This window comes from Haliaeetus leucocephalus, unplaced genomic scaffold (assembly GCF_000737465.1).
Source record: "Haliaeetus leucocephalus isolate CR32 unplaced genomic scaffold, Haliaeetus_leucocephalus-4.0 Scaffold51, whole genome shotgun sequence".
NCBI lineage: Eukaryota > Metazoa > Chordata > Aves > Accipitriformes > Accipitridae > Haliaeetus > Haliaeetus leucocephalus.
This window is the reverse complement of record NW_010972487.1, coordinates 2,459,784-2,481,168: the sequence shown is the minus strand read 5'-3', so window position 1 is coordinate 2,481,168 and position 21,385 is coordinate 2,459,784. Positions and strand designations below refer to the sequence as shown.

The 21,385-nt window shown below is 37.6% G+C and overlaps 1 protein-coding gene across 4 annotated transcripts in view; it reads right to left on the bottom strand.

Moving 5' to 3' along the window:
• CTBP1 (C-terminal binding protein 1) overlaps positions 1–21,385 on the bottom strand; it is a 244,089-nt gene that overhangs the window by 10,686 nt on the left and 212,018 nt on the right. For all 4 annotated transcript variants that reach the window (XM_010577573.1, XM_010577566.1, XM_010577591.1 and 1 more), the window contains 4 exons: positions 16,458–16,602; positions 12,288–12,494; positions 6,204–6,418; positions 2,135–2,265 (listed from right to left, as the gene is read on the bottom strand). In XM_010577573.1, coding sequence (XP_010575875.1) covers positions 2,135–2,265; positions 6,204–6,418; positions 12,288–12,494; positions 16,458–16,602 — 698 coding nt within the window. The remainder of the gene's footprint in view (positions 1–2,134; positions 2,266–6,203; positions 6,419–12,287; positions 12,495–16,457; positions 16,603–21,385) is intronic.

The following is a 21,385-nucleotide window of genomic DNA, read 5'->3' as shown; positions in this document are numbered from 1 at the left end:
GGGGGGAAGAAGAGGGGGATCCAGATGGATTTGTACATACACAGATTAATTTCTACAACAGAAAAGAATTGCATTTCTATTCCTTGTTGGGTTTGTTTTTTAATTCTGTCAGTTAATTTAATACACTATTCATGGTACAAATAACCAACAACCACCTCTCATAGACTCAAGGGGTAGAACCTAAGTCTAGTAGCAACATTAGCTTCTGTCCAGTGCACTTATTGCTAACTACAGGCACTGCCACTCCAGTTCTGGTGCAGAAATGCATAAAGCAAGACCCAAATCAATTCAGGATGCCATTCCATTTGCCCATTTCATCACAGTTTTACTGCATTAGCCAACAAAGCTGTTCTCTCAAGAGTCACTGTCAATGTGACATTTAAAGACAAAATCTTACAATTATTTCCAAATAAGAAGTGTGTCCATCAGCAGCCTCAACTTTCTTTTTTTTTTTTTTGACAATTCAGTTATTTTTTTCCTGTTATTTTTAACTATTTTTTTCATTCCTGTTCCTTTATAGAAACTCCACGGAAAGAAGGAAATTTACTTTACAGATTGATTTTCAGGGAAAGCAATAAATCTGTGTAAAAGTGCTATCACAGATACAGAGTAAAGAAACTGAAAATAATGGAAACTTGCTCCTCCTGTTTATTTCCAGTTTTAATAATCTTACAGCCAATTGTAACAACAGGAGAACAAATATTTTAAGACAAAAGCGTGCTTTCAGAGTTGGTCATAATTCATAAAGTAATAGATTTCATCTGTAGTTCAATAAAACATCAGAATATCTGGCAAAACTCTCGAATAAGGAGTTGCATGCTGCGATCAGATAGACATGCAGCACTGAAGCCAAAGGAAATTGTGGCTGTAATCCTGCAACTGAATCTCTGCAGATGGCATCTCCATGCAGTAAATGGGGCTTCCTATAGGTGCAATGGTCTGCTTGTGCAGATCCGAGATCTGAATTGGGAAGAATGTATGTAGCTGAAAGTCCCTTGAGCTGTTAGACTCTGGCTTTGCACAGTACTACTGCATTGTAATGACTACATTTAGAAGTAAATGAATGCAGGGTATGCATAAATAAAATTAAATATTTGTGATGTGGCATTGTGTCTCAGTAGACATAGAAATTCTACCTAAACGGATACTATTCTGGTTTTTTAGAGCTTCTGTTCCCCCCCAAGCTGATACAAGAGAGACTGTCCTCTCTAGTCTATGCAACCTGCCCTCAAGTCCTGAACCTGTTCCTCTTCAAAAACTTATGTGGATTGTTCCAGATAAAATTAAAATTTCTCCCTGCCCAGACTGAACAACTGAAAAAGGCTTGTCACATACAAGCACTAAGCTACAGCAGTCTATTCTCATAAGTCTAACTCAGAAGTCAGGCTCAAGACTCAAGGACATATCAAATAGGCTCGTTTCTGATTAGGAGTGCTGATACCGTAATACCAATGCCACTTTGGGGAGTGGTACATTTCTGCCTAAAACACTGGATTTCTCAGTCAGTCATTCAAAAACTAAGGCTTGTACTACCAGCTCTGCTGATAACAGCAGAGTTACTACTCCCCTGACGGGGTAGCAGAAAACAAAACCTGCACTCTGACCATTTTCCTTATCTTAACTTTTTTTGCAACCTGTTACATTTATGGCTTTCCTGCAGAGGCAATCTGAACAAAAGTATGTCTTTCCCTCCAGAAAGGTGTCAAAGTAGTTACTTCTCACACCAAATCTCAACTCTGCCTTCTGAAAGAGTCTGTTCAGACATCAACATTAGCTGCCTCCAGAGTTGCATCAATGACAAAGGAGCACTCCCCTCAAAACTATGATACAAAGCCATGACCAGGATTTGAACCCAAGCCCCTGCTATTTCTACTAAATAAACCCATTGGATTTTTTTTTTTTTTTAAGGAATTAAATCTTGGATGTCACTTTTTTCACTTCTGACCACATACACAAGCTCCATCTACATTTGCATTAGTCCAGTGCTGCACAGATTCATGTTGCTTTACTAAGGAGTATTTAGCTAGGAAATGAAGGGAAAACTCAATTTACTCGTTGTTGTTGATTGTATCATGCACTAAGACTTAAAAATAAGAAAGTGAACAAAATAAAAAGAAAAGAAAAGGAAAAGCACCTGAATGGTTCTGACTCATGTACATCTAAGGCTGCCCCTCGTATCCTTCCTTCCTTCAGGGCCTGTGCAAGTGCTTTTTCGTCTACTAACCCACCTCGAGCTGTGTTGACCAGGAAAGCCCCTTGTCTCATCTAGGGAAAGTTAAAAACAAGAATGATGAAATAAAAATAAATGAAATAAAATCGTTGTGGCATTATTTTTTACTCAAAAGAAGCATCCATTACAACAAAGGCTATTCAGCTGGTTTAACCTGTAACAGTTGTCTTCCCTTTCCATTGGAAAGTACCACAAAATGTGATGCTTCTAACATAAAATGCTATTTCACAGCACTTAATAACCTTTTGTTTCTTGTAAGCAGTGTCTTTTAATAGAAGCGTTGTTTCAGATATTGTGCAGTAACATGATCAAAAGATACAACTGTGCATATGAAAGTGACAGATCATTTTATGCCTTTTTATTTCACTGTGAAATTGCATGAGACGAACTACAGCACATTCTTAAACAAATTCATATTTTGTAGTTTTCAACTTTCACACAAATAAAAGCCTACATGAATTTTCCAGAAAAATCAATGCTTTTGGATTTTCAAACACTTTTCCCTTTAGTTGCCAAAACACAGTAGATCTATGTTTTATTTATTTTTGTTACTTCAGCTTCCTCCTCCCTGTGAGACTTTTCAAATAAAGGTCTAAAGAACTCGTATATTATTCAATTAAAAGGCATGAAAATGAATTTGGTTGAGAACGCTGTGTGCCCAGGAGAGAAGCTGTGCTGTGCATTGTGCAGATTAGCATTGTAGATGACACTGTGTGGGGAGAACTACAATAACTTACACCATAATATATCCACAACATGAAAACAAAGTGGCGGTTTAAATAAGAGAGATGGTACGGAAAAAAAATAAATTACTACATCCTGCTTCCAGCCACCCTAATACTTCACCTTTTACCAGACGTCTCAAACACAGCTTCTGATCTCAGAAGCATTTCTGTGCATGAAAGTAAGCCTATGAAGAGCAGGAAACATGAAGATGAATGATAAAAATCTCATTCTGTACTGAGTCGATCTCTCACTGCAAGAACAAGAAAACCCCAACATTTTGACACCAAGTCAACTAGTTGAAACCTACACATCAAACTTATGTAAATGGATCCTTACTCTGAAAGACTGATTTGAAATACCAAATTCATGAACAACAAGGAGGTTTGGATGAAAGTCAGCTACGAGAATTTTTTTTACATGAGATCATAGGAAATATTGAACAATTAACATGCATATGCTTGCAGTAAGGCTATAAGAAAAAACAACAACCATATTTTACTGGCCAACTCTGGGTTTAGTGTGGCCCTGTCTCTCTCCATTTGCAGACTCTTGGGCTCACAGGAGAACCATTTACTCGTCTGTATAGCAAAACCAAAGTCGACTTGCAGGAGCAAAAATAAGGGATACTTCTTTTAGTTTTATACAATTAACTTGGGAATTAGAACAGTGAAAAAACGGTGGCATGATCTTAAGGTGGTCTAGTAACAAGACGTTCCTGATGGGAACTATCACTGCATCTCCACTACTTAAGTCAGCTGAGAGAACTAGATCAAAACTACCACAGGAGGGCTCACCCAAGTGACAATCACACCTGCTGTGCAGACATCCCATATAGGCTTCTGGGAGCTTATACACCCTTCCTACTTTTGTGCTCTTGCAAATAGATAATTTGGGTTTTGAGTATAGCCTAGTGTACTTATATGCCCTTTGAAGGACTTCAAAATTTTAATCAAAGTGAACCCTGCTAAAATCTTCTGCCCAACCTTAATAACCTTGCTTGAGTTTTCATTTTAGGACTATATACAAAACTCTAAAGCTAGTACTAAGTCCAAATCAAACAGAACATGGCTGCATAAATGCATTCTAGTGGGAATGAATTACATGACTCATGATAAACTATAAGGGTGGATGCAGCTGGAGATGACCCTTAACAATGGGTGGAAGCTTGGAAGAGCTTCACAGCTACAACTGCTGACAGCTGTTAAATTCACCTACACTAAACCTGCATAGCTGCTTTAAATAAAATGTATAGCATTTTAATTGCAGCGCCTTTTTCTCAAATCTGTAAAACCAAAGATGACCTCAGCTTCTCTTAAGAGCACTTGATTACCATGGGTTCAATAAACATAAGCTTGAAAGACTTCTCTGAGCTCCTCTGGGACTACAAGGCCAAGCACAATGGCTAGGCAGAATGCTGACTAATTAAAAGGAAAACCTACTGAAAGAGAAGACTGACACCAAATTTTCAAAGACATTTTAAGGTTATGTAATTTCAGATTCTGAACATAATTCAGGGCGAGACTTCAGTGAAATGAGATGCACCATATTTCCCTGTCCTTTGTTTAAAAACTGGTTATTACATGAGCATGCAGTATTGGACAAAAACGGCATGCAACGCTCTCTAAAAATTTTACACCAACTCTAACATCTGTCAGCCTAAAAAAGCTATTCTGCTCTTTTTGATTCATATTCAGAAGATCTGCTCTATGCAAACTAAGCAGAGGTGTTACAATTTTATGGTTTTCACATCAGCTGTTACAATACAGACTACTTTATCCAAACTTTTATCCAAAGCAAGAACTATCTTCTAACATTTTAATCCTTGTTTTAATCATGAAGGATAACAAATAGCAAGGTAAATGCTTATGATGTCCCTTCCAGTACAGACTTTATTATATGCATTTCATTTCAGATGGTATCACTCAGTTTTAACATGTTTTGTTTTGTTTGTTCCTCTGATTAATGCACTAAGCTCTCTCCAAAGCTCATTGCATTTATCCACCTCCACTCAAAACCTTCCTGTGATACACTGGCCCAAGTTTCACAGTCCACTGTATAATGACTGACCACAGCTAAGCCTCCAGACAGTCCCACTGAATTCAGTGTGATCCTGTTTGGGTCTACATGTCTGCATGCAAAGACATCTAACCATGTAATAACCATTAAATGTACCTGAGCACACAACAAAAGAGAACGTTCAGGGCAGGGTGACAGAGCTCTGTTCTCTTAAGACATTTGCATTTTAAACTTCTTAATTTTTTAGAATTTTAATTCCCAAACCCTGATTTTATGTTGCGATGGATTAGCAAAATCCCTAAACTCTCAAATCAAGAAGTGTGTTATATTGTCAGTTTTCTGCCATGATCCTGCATGACTGTGGAACATGTACAGTCATTACTTCAGTTCTCCTAAAGTTCAAGAGTAGTAGGTACAAACTATTTCTCAGAAGCCAAGCAATGATTTTACTGCAAAAGAGTGTTACTGTCATTGTTACCAACAAATACAAACACTACATATATAAAGAACAGCAAAATCAACTATTGTATCTTAGAGTTTCTTTCCTGTACACTATCTGCATTCTTACATCTCAATGTTGTATTTCTGGCTGTTATCTACACTGAGGTTGGAGTCAGAAGCTACACATTTAATGAAAAACCTTACTATCAAATTAGTGAATAACAGAGCAGTTACTACACCTAGATTTTGAAATTATTTTAATATTACCTAAAACATTAGGGAGAGGTTAGTACTAATTCCAAGAAACATTATTTTTCCAAATAATGCAATGCTGTAACTGCGATCCATCCATGAAGCACTCTGCAAGCATCAGGACTGAGCACAGGGGGGAGCCATTTAGTCATAATCCTTAAATTACATCTAAAGAACTCAAACTGAGGAACAAGAGTGAAAGGCAGAATTGCTACCTGAAAATACACAGGTAAAGAAAGTAGCTACTAGAAGACATAGAAAAAGTGCTTTTACATAAACACAACTTTATTAAATTTGAGCAACATTAAGAAGAACAAATTATTTCCACAAGTGCAATGTTACTGAGCAAAAAAGACAATAAAAGCAACAAAACATAAGCCACCAGCTATTTACTAATCAGTTATAAATCTGCTCGATCTCAAAGCAGCAAAAGGGAAAGAAATTTCCTTCAAATGAGAATCTGCCTGTTTACATAAATAAACGCTATACAGTGTCAGCCACCAGCACCGGTGTGGAAGGTGCCCACAGAGATTATTACCTGCTTTATGGTGAAGTCATTAATAAGATGATGATTGTGTTCATTCAAGTTGCAGTGCAGGGTAACACAGTCACTGTGGAACAGCAGATCCTGCAAAGTGCTCACCCGCTGCAGTCCCAGAGCACGCTCCATGCCATCTGAGAGGTATGGGTCATAGAAAATCACACTGAAGCCAAAGGCTTTGGCACGTAGTGCTACTGCTTGCCCAACACGCCCTAGAACAAGATAAACATGCAATGAGAACAGATGTGAAGCAGCTGGTGTAAGGTAGCCTCCTCCTTCCTATTGCAAATGCTTGTATCAAGCCATACCGTTTCGTACAGCAACTGGAAGAGGATAAAAAACAGGTGGCTCCCATCCCACTTGAAATCATCACTAAGATCAGAAACATTACATCTGGGCTGTTTCACACTGCTTTGTTCAAAACAAAGCAGGAGGTTTGCACCTTTTGCAACTGGAGATCTGAAAAGCCAGAAAAATGTCACGTAATCTGCAAGAATCTGTGTAATACAAGGGCTTGCCTGCTGGGCCTGTTTATGGTAAAACACTACTGCTTGTGAACATCCTGCCCAGGACTTACTCTTACCGGTGTTGGACCAGCTGGCTTTAATAAAAAGCTATAAAATTAATCCTCAAAAATGGATGCAATAAAAGACAATTTGTTTAATCTGAAGCTCAACCGTTCTCAATGCATGGAATCTCCTTTCTGAACTAGTATTTTCTTTCGTTTTTGAATAACATCCTTTCAGCATTATAATGCCTAAAAAGAAACCTGTCATCTGAGGCTCTAAAATTCTGTATCCATCTACCTAAATGATGAATAAATACAGTCCATCATATGGCACCTACTTAAGAAGAGTGTGATACCATTTGGTATTCACACGGACCTTAGCTTTTCTCTGTTCCTCTTTCCTTACTGTCATATTTCAGAGTTGTGACTGAAACTGCTCTTTGGGCATGACTCCATGCCACATGTGTCAGGAGGCATGTATGTCCCTTTGAAACACTACCAGTAAAACACAGAGGAAAAAAAGTGAGTACATCTAGTGAGTAAGGGTATTTTGAGGAACAAGAACTCCTACACTTTTCAGGTTAGAAGACTACACACTAAATACTCACATGAGAATATTACAAGTGTTAGATAAACACATTTCAAAAGCATCACTAGACACGCTATAACACTTATGTCTCATTTAAAAAAAAAAAGTCAACAAGTTTTCTTTTGTAACATCTGAGTTTGTTCAAAAAAGCATCAAGTTAACACAGGGAAATCCCATCTCGTTCCAATTGCGCTTGAAGGGATTTCCCTTTGCTTTTCAGTTTCTCTTTGAATAAACTCAAGAAGCCACAGAAAGAAAGGGTTTTTGTTGATCATTTAACCTGAACACAGCAATTCTGCAGTGCTTAGTGACAGATGTGCTTGGCATATTAAACAGTATGCTAATCTCATGGGGGCTGTCTGCTTTTCTTTGGGGACACCAAGTTAAAATACTCTACAAAATCTTTTATTTCAATACTTGCATACATGTTATTTGTTTGCTTTCCAAGCTGGTTTTTTATAAACTTGAATTAGACAATTTTCAGCACAAACACTGTATTATTTTCAAATTTTGGCATGTTCACAGCTCAAGGAATCAGTCACACAACTGTAAACAATTTTTATTTTTTTTTAAAACGAAGCATATCACTTTTACTCCAGCTCCATTCATTTTCACATGCAACATTCTGTCATCTGTTCTTTTTTACACTCTTTACAACACTAATACCTGAGGGGATTCACAACAGTGAAATCTCTTACAACAGACTCTCCAGTTAAAGCTATGCTTTCCATTCATTGCAACCAGGCTAATAAACCAAAGCTTTCTTCAATGTGCACGAAGTTTCCTTCTGAAACATTTGGGAATCACACGCTTGTACTTCTAGCCAGAACTGTCCTATTACAATTATTTTATGGGATAAAACTCTTCCACAATTGACAATTCATATTTAGTCTTAGTTGTTAGACAAATACACAGGTGGACACATGTAATTTGCCAATTCCTTTTTAAACTACAGTCAGACAATACAGTATAACCACAAACCTACGACGTTTTTTTCCTCTCCTGAAAAACTTTATTATCTACAACTCTCCTGGGCATGAGGGGTGGCTCAAAACCTACCTCAGCACATCAAGAACAACAGAACAGCATACAAAGCATCTCACCTTTGGGACAACTCATATCTTAAAAGCATATACAATCACTATGAATATTCATGGCTGTTTCCAGGGAAGGCAAATTCTGAAGTTCAAAATACTAAACAAACTTCTTGGTCTGTAGTGTGGGAAGAATGCAGAAAATGCATGTTGCATACAATTGCAAAAAAAGCAGAAAGCAACAAAATCCTATTTTAGAAATTAGAGATTTATACAAAGCTCTAGCAAAGCCCGTGCATCATTTCAGTGACACCAGAAGTGTGAAGAGAGACTCATCAAAAACGCCTGGGTCTCCTGTTACAGTCTGACCTGTCGACTCCCCTCAAGTCTCCCAGTTTGTAGGTGTCTCTGACCTTGCCCTTGCCCTTGCCAATGACCCAATTTGAGTGTGACAGCAGAGTGGCTGCAGTTGTCAATGACCCCTGGCTTAGCCCCTGGACCAAGAATGTGCATCCTATGCTGGTATTAGAAAATCTTATAAAATGCCCTTGATACCGTGGAAATGTTGATGCCCTGCCTGCAGACTTCCATGGAAAGAAAAAATGCTTTTGCTTAGCAGCTCCTTCCTGTCTACGCAACAGTAATGGAGAATCTGGGTAATTTTTCCTCCCTCTTGGAGAACTCTGAAATACGGAGAGTGCCATTTTGTTACATTTCCTGCTGAGCACATTAAGAGAGCTAGTAGGACTGCTAAGAGTACATCTTTTATTGCATGGTAATACCACCCAACTCTTAAGCTTTAATATTGTCTGATAATGCAGATCAGTACTTTGGGCAACATCTAGTCAGGACTGTGGGACTGTTGAGAGAATACAGCAGGTGAGGAAAGACAAACTGAGTGATGACATTCATTAAGATGACAAGAAAAATGTATTTGGAGGAATTTCACCTCTCAGAGTGAGGAAATGCATTAGCTATTAGTCATCAGCATTTGTAACTAGGAAGGAAGGGGAAGGGAGTGTGACTTCACTGCCTTTGCTGCTGTAAAATCATCATTACAGCAGCACCAGGTCCAGCTAGCTAGTCATTGAAGTACTTACATGCTGCTGCTCATAAATATTCTTTTTAAAAAAAACTTAAATTTCTAGATATAAGGTGAAAAGGTAGCTTTTTTTTTAATGCAGGGCTTACTATCCACACTTGTGATGCATCACTTGAAATATAGGACACTAGATAGTAATAAAGATTGAAAGTGACAAAGACAGCTGTTTAATGATGTGATATTATTATTTATGTAAGGCTCAAAGAATCACACACTTCACAAAGACAGAAAGAAACACAGGCTTTGCCCTAAGGAGCTCAGAGGCTAACCAAACAACAAAACAATGACGGATGGTATCCAACAAGGACACGAAGGAGGCATTATGCTGTTGAGTCTCTGCTTATCTTCGAGCTCTATACAAGCAGAGGATGAGAGATGGGGTTAACTTTAGAGGAGCACGGAGCAATAGGATTAAGCAGGACAGACCAAGTGTCAAAGCAGGAATATGCATGAGAGGAGGCAAAGAAAAGTGATGGGTGATGGAAAGAAAAAGGCAAGTGAGTCATGAAACTTGGCTAGACCAGCGGATAAGGAAGTGAGTAGCTGAAGCTTTGGAGGGAATGACGTAGTCATTCCTAGCACAGAGATAGGCAAGAACTAGGGTGTTTCTCTTTGGCAAAACAAGAGAAAAGCCCAGGAACAGATGTGAAGATGGACTGGAGTTAGCTGTTGCAGCAGCAAAGTGATAAATTTAAGCAACCCTCTGCTGAAGAGACCACAAGTTTAAGACAAGAATAGAGAAACATAGCTGTGGTTGAGATATGAGATGATCTTGGACACACATTAATGAGAAAGGACAGAAACAGCAATACTACGCGGAACTAGAGAAAAGAAGGACTTAGATGATGAGAATTGTTTGGTTTGTGTGCGATACATTCACTTCATAGCCTCGTAATGGTTCATCACTTCTTATGCTGACATGTCTAAATAATAAAATAATAAATCGAGGAAAAACTACAGATGTGGGAAGAGGCCACTAGTAGAGAAACATAACCTAAGGGCACCAGTCTCTTGAAGGTGGTTATAGATACACATTTTAGTCTAAAACTAGAGACAGGTAGCCTCTTGCAGTGAGCATATATCACAGCCTAAGTGCCTGAAGTGCTCAAATGTGAAGTCTAGTACAGCCCTATTTCCTTATCTTCTAAGACTACATTTTTATTCTTCATTAATACATAGCTACACAGGAGTTTGTTAGAACATGTCAGAATCAAAACGTTGTGCCTATTCACATACATGCACAAAAACAAAACAGTGGAAGTTTTTACAACTGACTTTAAAAAATTTTCCTTGAAATTGTGAATATTCTATTGTAGGAAAAGAAATAGAAACGATAAAAGGCTAGAGAAAATGACTGCTTAATAACTGCAACAGATGTGTACCTTTAAAAATCAGACTTTACTAGCCTTTTAATATACTATGCAAACAAAAGGCTTGCTTTTTAAAACTAAAACCAAAACCTAGCTTTTTACGTAGTGTTACACACATATTGGCGATCTGATTATCCATTTGTTTCCCTGTGCTTTTCAGTCATTCATAACAAAAACAACACACACAAAATTCACTTAAGGAAGTCAATAATGAATGACTTTTTTTTCTAATCTCAGTCTGGAATTTGTGCAATACAAAAAATGCAATGCCAACAGGACAGATATCTCTAGCAAATATGCACATGGCACGTGAGCCAAAGCTTAAGTTTCAAAAAGTAGGTATGCATTTCCGTTTTTAAAACACTGCAGGTGATTGTCTATTATTTATGTACAGATGCTGTGACTATGAGTGCAATAATCACTGTGTGTTTAAATGAGGTGCATAATTACACAGGTATAGATTTGAGAAAGCAACTTCATGACTAACTTCTTGAAAGTCATATTTTAAAGGCAATTCTTCGACTGTGAGGATGTTTTTGGTGTGTTGCATACTCATTTAAATGAGTACTATGTAATGCCAGGCTATTTTCAGCTTCCAAAAGTAAGAGTTTGTGGCTTGAGTTATTTGACAGCAATGTGTAACTGGAACAGTCATTTAAGTATGATGCCGTGTTGTCAAAATCATATTATTAATTCCTGTGAATGAATACCACAGCAATTACATCCACAATCTATCAGATCTTTGGTAAGACAAGCACATGACTGAATAATTTTTATCTAGAAACTGACTTGCTTGTTTTTCTTCTCTACTTCTGTAATAGACAGTAATTAATTCATCTCAAGCAAGCCTGTCCATCTGTTAGATGCTGAAACACATTTAGGGCCATTCAGAGAGGTAAGTAGGTGATTTTATTAGGTCTGGAAACATTTCAAACTTTCTTGCATATATTTTTCCTCTCATTTGAGCTGAAATACAATTTCTGATTCAACTCAACCAAACGTATAAAATAACTGCTCTGCAGGCTGTTACTGCAGCAAAGACTTTTCAGATACATTAAAAACAGTAAAAGCAAAAAAGCACAAACAGAACCAGATGTGACAACAGATGAGAAATTCAACATATACACGTGACACCGGGCTGAAGTAGCAGGATCCTTGTCCTGGAAAAGAGAAGTGATGGTGTCTCCTTCTCTTAGAACCAGCGTGACTGACACCAGGCAATATGGCAACAGAAAGATGTACAGAATTCAAAGAATTGAGAGAATATCAGCAACAAAATATGTTTTCTGAGGGAAATGATGATGTCTAAGGGGAAAACATTTGAGACATATAAACACCAGGAATGAAGTGGTATTATACAGCATGCTTGACATGGAAGGGAGTGAAGAAAGTATTCCATTTTTATAGCTCAAATCTTCATGATTTTTTTAAAGCAATGGAAGGCAAGGAGTATTAAACCACCTCTCAAGCCAACATACCTAATCCAATAATGCCCAAGGTCTCCCCCCTGATCCTGGCAGCTCCAGAAGCCACTTCCCGAATCTGTTCAACGCTTTGTACTCTCGTGCCTTCTCTCAAAGCCTGGTGAAGCCAGGTGGTTCGCCTGTACAGGTTCAGAATGTGGCACATGGTAGAATCTGCTGTTTCTTCTACCGAGGCAGCTGGCACATTACACACTGCGATTCCTGCAAAGAATGGGGGGAAAGGATACCATTTGCCAAACATCTCTTACTTTTTCCCATTTAACAGCAATTCAGGAGTATGATGTTTAAATTTACAGATACTTCAACACCTGCTTTGCACAAATACTAAGTTTCTGACTGTAATGACAGACAGAATACTTAACATAATAGTTGATAAATATGTGCAAACATATTTTTTCTGATTTTTTATTACTATTTATTGTGTTTACAAACTAGGGCAAACAGCAAACGGACCACTGAAACCACAAAAGGAAAGTACTGAAGATGTCAGATTAGAACACAAGTCTTGGTAAGCGTTTTACATGCACACTGAGCTAGGTGTTTTGAATGGCAAAGAGAAATCTGCCTTGCTCTCAACAGTGTGGTTAATGATCATTGTTTAGATTTAATTGAGTGTGTTAGCTTTCCACCACTGAGCAGATACCCTCCCAAAAGCTATCTATACAAGTTATAAAAAGGATAAAATAATTTATAATGACAGCAACTCTTATAAAGCTCTCACAGGACAACTATTAGTATTTCCAATTCATGCATGGGTAATCATGATACAGGGAGAGACAATTTGTTGCGTGTTGCACGTTTGCAGAATTACGACAAACAGAATCCAAGTCCTTTCCTGGTCTCTCATATTGAAGGTATAACCCATCGAATTGTCAATAGGAAAATATAAAATTCACTTCTGCATGGCAAGGAAAGATAATGCAAAATTAAGTCCATGTTCCTAATAGCTGAAAATTTACTAGTTGAAAAGGGCATAACAACAAGCAGCTAAAAGACCATTACAGATTTCCACTGACAGTTGTGGAAGGTAGACTGATTCAAGACTCACAATATTCCTTTTTTACTTCAAAAAACAGATCAGGCAACAAGTGATTGTAATTGCATGCAAGTTATTCCATTCTGCTTTCTACCCTCCAGGACTCCATGTACAGCAGTTAAGCAAAATGTTTACTTGAAAAAGTTTTGTGTCCTTTTTGACTTGTCTGTCTTCATTTTCTATTTACTACATGTTCTCTCTCTAATCATCAGCTCCCACAAATGTTTGTCTTTCAGTTCTGCTGACTGAGATCACAAACAGTATACAGTATAATTTCATGGTGGAGGAAAAAAGTGTTTTGTATCCTAAAAAGCACCCTAATACTGTTTTCACTGTTTAGTTATTTGGATTTTTACATAAATAAATATTCAATCAGTCCTCAGCTAACGCCAGTGTATCTTAAGAAGCAAGGAAAAAAAAACGTTCTCTTCAATAATAGTAATAACAATAATTGACAAATAGTAAGTTTATACTATATTTATCTATGGTTTACACTCAAATGCCTTCATTCTGCTGCCCAGTACTTTTTTACAGCTTGCTTTAGATCAGTAAAAACCAACATAAGGACCTGCAGAACTATTTTTTTTTCCTCTGCTGTGGAGATAGTGTCTGCTGAGTCCCTGCTCTTAGACTTACAAAAAGATAAAACAGCATAATTGGCTGGAATATTAATCTTGGCAACCTGCTAACATCAATGGTAGTATGGAACTTGCCATTTTTTAAAAATGGGGGGAAAAAAGCGAGTGGAGACAAAAGTAAAAGACTGAAAAATAACATCCCTTTAAGGGCATCATATCGAACAGATGCATTTGTTTATACAAAAAGTCTTTTTCATGGAGCAAAAATGCAGGTTTTAGATGGCAAAACAAATTTAATAAGCATGTCTCTTGATAGCTGGCATCACAAAATATTTAAAAGGCGCTTAAAGAGTTATATTACATATTTGGGAAGAGAAATAAGGAATTGAACTCACCTTATACCTTCCTCCCTAATAGGTTTCCTTAGGAAACTTGGGGAACAAAAGTCAGATAATTTCTCTTGTAAGCTGTAGGAATTTCTTTTTCCCTATTTCCCCCCAACTTTAAAAACAGCTAATTTCTGAAAGGCAGAGACATGGTGAACCACAAAAAGCAGCAAGAGAGAGGCAAGGATATGAAGAAAAGAGACATTTCACATAGGAAAAGCCAGCGCACTCTCATCTCATATCCATTGCTTCTATGCTCCCTCCCTTTTCTCCTTTTCCCACCACTTTCAGTGATCTTGTGCATAGGTTCAATGCTGAAAAATGCAGGAGTCGACGGGCATCACCTTGACTCCCACTTCACTTGCATCCAGTTACACTCACAACTTGTACATATTTTCTAGCCAACAATTGATAAAATGGAGAAAAATCAGACCAGATCTTAAAAGATTTTATCCAAGAAACATATGTTTTCATGCATTTTAAGGAGAGTAAAAGCTAACATGAAAATAATAGGAAAAGCTGGTAACAACACCAGGAGCCAGCTCTATGAAAAATAACTCCGAAAGTTACTATGGAAGTTCAGGAATATGTCTGACTTTATGGTCTAACTCTACACTATGTTTCAAGAGTGAATCAAAGCTTTTTAGAAAGAGCAATCAACTCTCATATTACCTCTTTGAGATGCATATTATTTCTATTAGTTCAACAAATGGAAAGCGATTTGTCCCAGTAGTAGTGAGTTAGTATTTAATTCCAACCATTTCACACTAACTGTTAAAATCAGAGATTTTACACTGCAAACCTTCCAGTATTTACTGGCTTTTGACAGAGTGGACAATCCTATTTTGTAAATACTGGAATGCAGAAACGGGATGGATCCTAACTGCATAACTCAGTCTAATCACAACATATGAACTGAATGATTAGGAATGTGGCCATTTAGCATTTCACACGAATCAGAATTTCCCAAATCTGCTGTACTCTGGCTTGAAGAATTATGTGGATGCACTTAAATTATAAGCTTGGGTTACAATCCAGCATGGAGACTCGCATAAAGAGCCAACAAACCTGCAAAGATTTTCCTCTTGTCAGGGATTCTCTGCACAAGTCGGACTCCTGACAAGTCAGGGCCTTTGATCTGTACCTAGGTTTTGGCTTTTGATCTAGGATTTTACCCCAGGCCAGTCTCTACACATATATGTTTTCTGGGGCTCACAACGCATGCACCTAACTGTGGCACCAGTTACAATATGTGGTGACAGCCTTGCATGCTTTCAGACCTGATCTGTTCTTTACAGAAACTCACAAAGAAGTTGTTAGCCTCTGCCTGCTGTGCAAACTACACCACTATTAGAAACAGGTTATTATTTTACTAACATTTACTGATAAAGAGACCATATTGCAGCTCCTCACTACATCAGTGGGGTTATTACTAGGACTAAGCACTATCACATTGAAATAAATGTTTCCAAGATCTTCCCAGAGCATAACGGGAAACACCGTTGGTCAACCTCAGTCTTAGAAAAGAAACAAAGAAAACATAGACATTTATTCCAAGTAGTAGTCTGACCTGTAGATTACAAGAGATGGTTTAACCTAGAGTAAGAAAAGTACAAATCAGACTGTTGTTTTTTTACAGTGAAACACTAAGCACCATCTCTTCATAGTTCCAATATCTGAATTTACTCTGAAGCAGCAACAACTGATTCCCCTATAAAATCAATATTTCTATTTTATGGAGTGGTTTAGCACTGAATCTCATGCATCATAAGTAAGTCTCAGACAGTTGATAATGATCTCATTTTTTATTCAAACAGAAGTATGCCATGCTGATGGAATTATATTTTGTGATCGGATTACAGCAGTAGTAGTTAAAATATACAATTGGGGTAAAAAAGAAAGACACGAAAAATTATGGTCTTACTCCTTGGGTCTATATTGAATAGGCAGATTGTCATCCTGTCACAATGCTGTTAATATTATCACTTAATTAACTAATGTTAGTATCTCCATAATGATTTTTAAACACTTTGATGAGAAAATTACATAGCTTACATACTATGTTAGCATAAATTATACAGAAAACATTAATAAAAAGACTTAGATGCTATCAGATTTCTGAAGGGAAGTATAAGATGTAAAATACTGTTTTTAATAGTCATACCTAAATCTCCAGCAGATTTGATGTCAATATTATCAAAACCACTGCCAATTCGGACAATTATTCGAAGTGCTTTAAATTTCTCCAGGTCTTCTCGTGTTAAAGTGATAGTGTGATACATCAGTGCACCCACTGCTTCATTTAGTACCTATAAATAAAAAGGAAGAAAAAATACTTATTTTTTTGCTTTCATAGTATCTCAGCTTAATCACGTATACGTATTTTCAGGTATAAAAAGACTGTAAAAACATTCGATCCAGGTCTTTTGTTTTAAGCATTATTTCTCCAAATATCTTCCAGCCTCTTGTTAGTCTTTTTCATCTGATGTATCCATTGTAGCATGAGATTTGCTTTAGAAGAACTAAGTGACCTGTATTTGTGTTCTTATTAAGAGCAAAAACTCTTCTCATTTCACAGGAGATGCTCTGTAATATCAAACCCTAAGTACAAACATCACCGGACTCCATCTGCACATGCAGATGAAACACAACATGGGAGCAAGCACTCACGTTAAACAGCTAAGTATTTTTATGGTTAGGCAGCTGACATTCAGTTTTGAATGGAGTCACAGAGCAGTATCTCTTCACCATACACACAGTGGTACAGGCATTCACTGCGCTATTAAAACCACTTGATACCTGAATAGAAAACATTCAGTAATCGTTACAAAACCCTTAGACAACAGAGACTGAAATCTGTCAATTCATACATAAGAACAAAGTGTTTGTCCCTTAGTTTACTGATACTGCAACTAAGCTCTCACTGATGGAAAACTAGATGTCTTATAAATTGGTATAACTGAGATGCCAAACTAGACGTTATCTGGAAAAAACAGCACCTCTAAGAAATAAGAAATTAACCAAAGCAAAAATGTTGCAAAAGAAAAAAACTTTCACATGAGAGAGAAAGCCAAAAAAAGCTAAAATAAATTGACAGGATCTGAAAGGTCTGAATATCTTTCAAATTATGTTACAGTGCATCCAACCTACTCAAGAAAGGTTAAGAGGAAGGGGTGCGGGGAAGGGGAAGAGAGCCTAGCACACCATGCCCAGCAGTTTCAAATTCTGCTACCATACAGTGACACTGCACCCCACACAGCTGATACAAGTTTATCGTTCAGAAAGTGGAAAATATTTTCCTCTTTATATGCAAATTGGACGATTTCACTTCTTCAAAACACTCCTCTGTGTTTCTACCTTCACTGCACTACCTAATACCCTAATCGCTGTATGAGATACAAAACATACATAAATCATTTCAATATCTACGCTAGATGTAATGACCTCAAGAGGTTTCTATGACGCACTTCATAGAAGTTCTACAGAGGCTCTAAATTTCTTATTCAACAGACTTTTAGGTCTGGTACATGTACAGACTATGTCACCTGAATTATTTCTGCTTGTATGAGCATTTTCTAGGGTACTGCAAGATCAGTAACAATAATCAACATAAATAGTTTAAAAAAAACTACTGCAGCAAAACACAGTCTTACACACAGAGAATTACAACTGCTGGAGCCCAAGATCTGCAGCAGTAATTCTTAAAATTCAAATACATGAAGAAAAATTTTAGAAGAAAATAAAAAGAAACTCCATAAAAATGAAAGAAAACTGCTTCTTACTGACTACTTCACAAAATGATTTATGCTGTTTCAACAGGTGTTTCTGGATTCGTAACCCCAGTTCTAAGTCAGATAAAGACCAGAATCCTTTGAGCAGAATTTAGATTTACTTGTAAGAGTAAGAACTGAAAAAAACCTAGAAACTGCACATCCTTAAAGAATGCGGCTACAACATAATTCAAAGAACAGCTGTAGGCTCTGATCTTATAAACGATTATATACACACAAAACTCCTTGATTTTAATGGTGCAAACAAGTCCTTTGGAGATTACATCTAGCAGTCACCAATCAGAAAGACTGCACTCATCAGAACGTGTTTCCTTGAGCTGTTACATAGGATTAAAAAAAAAAAAAAAAAAACCAAACCAAAAAACAGAACAGTTTATTGCGTTTGCTTCTACAGCAACATTACAGCTGGTATGGACCAAGTCAAAGCTCATACCTGGGGCAGTCTATGCAAGAAATAGTCCCTCTTATAACCTAAGTGCCCACCTAAAATGACCTTAGAGTTTTTTTGTCCCATTAATTCCTAAAAGAAAATTTTCCAAAATCTCACAGCTCCAATGATATGGAAATTTCTTCTAATTTCCAGCCTCAGTTTATTCACAGCCCAGCTTGTATCCATTTATTCTGGCCATTTGCTTAAACCCTACTTTCTCTCCTTGGTGTTTACAATCTAAATGTATTTATACACAACGATCATATCCCCTCCCAGCATTTGTTTGGCTAGACTTCACAAGCCTAGTCCTTCTAGTCTCGTCTAGGATGATGCCCTTCCACCTCCCTGATCAGTCTAACACTCCTCCTCTGCGCTTACAGAAGTCTAAGCCCAACTCTTCTCTGGGTGATCACAACTGCACCCAACGCGCTTGCTACTGGAGGTCTCCCTCCCCGCTGTGTTATACCAATGCTACCTCCATCACCAAGACTACGTGTGCTGGAAATCCCTCCTAATGAAGTCTCACATGACATCCGATGTTTCTGCATGGCCATCGTCACGCTGCCAGCTGATCCTTCGTCTAACGCATAAATCTGAATCCTTCTCCCTGAAGCATGTGTTTCTGTCACACTCCCAAGTTTATAGCAGGACTTCTTTCTCCAAGTCACAGCACTTGTTACTTCAAGCCTCAAGGTCCTCAAGTTATGACATCCTGGTTCTCCCCAACTAGCCATGTCCTCCATTCTGTGTTTTATCACACACGTTTCCTCCTGCCCCTCCAAGGTTGCTCTAGATGGCTGTGATGCAGGAGAAAACACCCTCTGCGTAGTTGTCAGAAGAGCAAAAACTGAAGTAGATATGAGGACCCACCTAAGGCTCATATGACAGCCAAGGCTCTCCTCTCCCAGACTGGAAAAGGCCAACGGTATGTGTGGCTTTGTGTGTGCAGACAGAGAGCTGCCACTACTTTAAGGACTGCATTAAATGAGGCCTAAAAGACAGCTGAAGTGGCTCAGATATTTGTGTTTTAAAATCACAGTGTTTCATTTGGGAAGCAGCTTTTCACTTCATAATCATGCATATTTTATTAACTCAGCCAGTCAAGACTGTAATTTGGACTCTAAGAGGGCCGGCCTGGACCCATTACATTACATTTTTGGGCCCATCTAGGTTATGGCTTGGCATTAGGAGGAGATGGAAAAGTATTGGGAAGCTTGGGAATGTGTTCAATAAAAGGAAAAATATTTCTCAGCTATGGCTTAATGCTGACACTAGCCATTTCCACAGGCAGTTATTTACCCATCATATGGGATATGGAACAAACAGATGCAAATGAAAAATCTTTTTAAGTTTTCTTTGTAGTGTTTCAGCCTCTTCTAGGATTATGGACCAGTTAGCAAGGAAATGCACTGCCAAAAATGTAATCTTCTGCGACTGTGTATTATTTCACATTAATTTGATAATTAAATTATGTTACTGCTTTTTGCAACTGGCCATGTGATTCAAGTATGCCAAAAAGGCAGAAAATAAAAGAAAATCTGAAGCTAGAAACATTCAGCATTGATGAATATTAATAATGCCACTTACATATAAAAAAAATTAATAGTGAAAGTTTCTGTATTTTGGAATTATTTCTATAAATTATAGTCTCGGTCATTACATATACTAAACGCACACAAGAAGTTTGACAAGTTTACCAATGAGTAAAATCAAAACTTGAACATGAAACTGAAATCCAGCATAAATGTGAACAGTTCTAGAAAACGAAATAATATTTAGAAAAAATAACTGTGTATAGGAGTAACCTACTGATCACTTACAGAAGCACAACCAGTGGTCGATGCATGAGAGAAACAGGGAGTGGTTGTGGTTTTTTCATCATTTTCCATAATGAACTCGACTGATTCAACATTCACTGGATTCTAGTACAATTTTATTACAAAGATATCAACTCGTGTCAATTTGAGTGCGATAACATATTTAACAAGCAAGCTAGAAATTTCAGATCAGCCCAAGTCTGTGGCAGTCAGACAATGCTCTTTCATGATGCTTGCAAGGAAAGGCAATGGGCAAAATTTGACAGAGAAAAGCAGAGTTAGCCGTGTACCTTCAACAGCCATTCCTGCTTTCATCAGACTACAATTGTGCTTTTCAGGAAGAAAGGATCTGAGATAAAAGTTCAAACACGGGACATGAGTTGGCTTCCTTCTGTTCCCAAATGATTATGTAGCCCATCTGCATAATTTCTGTGCCTTCAGACTTACTTCCAGGTGAAGCTACAGCACACTGCTTGTTGAAAGCCTTTTTCATACCCTCTTCAATGAGCTGACATCCCTTCCAACCACAACTGCTTGGACAGGTCTTTCTGCTGTCCTTCAACCTCAGAATGACTACTCTGCTTTCCCAACATACCAGGTTTCCAAAGCTCTTAGAGAACAGATGACACTGTAGTAGGAGACGTTTCTATTTCAAAGAATTCAACAAAACTTAGGTAGTGAATACTGAAGGTTGAAATCCTTTTAAAACATTTTCCTATCTATTTTTTTCACCTTATTTCAGCACCAGATATTTTAGCCATCATGCCAAGCATCGCATAGTTACCATTGTGACACACATGCCTCATATTATTTGGAGAACTTTAGCATCATCTTTATTTTTACAAAAAAGCGTAAACATATCATAACATGCTAAGAATAGAACAGTGAGGTCTCCTCTTCTTTGGTCATCTAAACAGACACTACTAGATTTTACTATGAGAGAGTGCTCTCAGAGACTTGCAGGTCAAATCCAGAACACAGAAACATAACACAGTATGTAAAATGCCAAACTACTTCAATGCAGAGACAGAACACATTTATAAATTACACATTG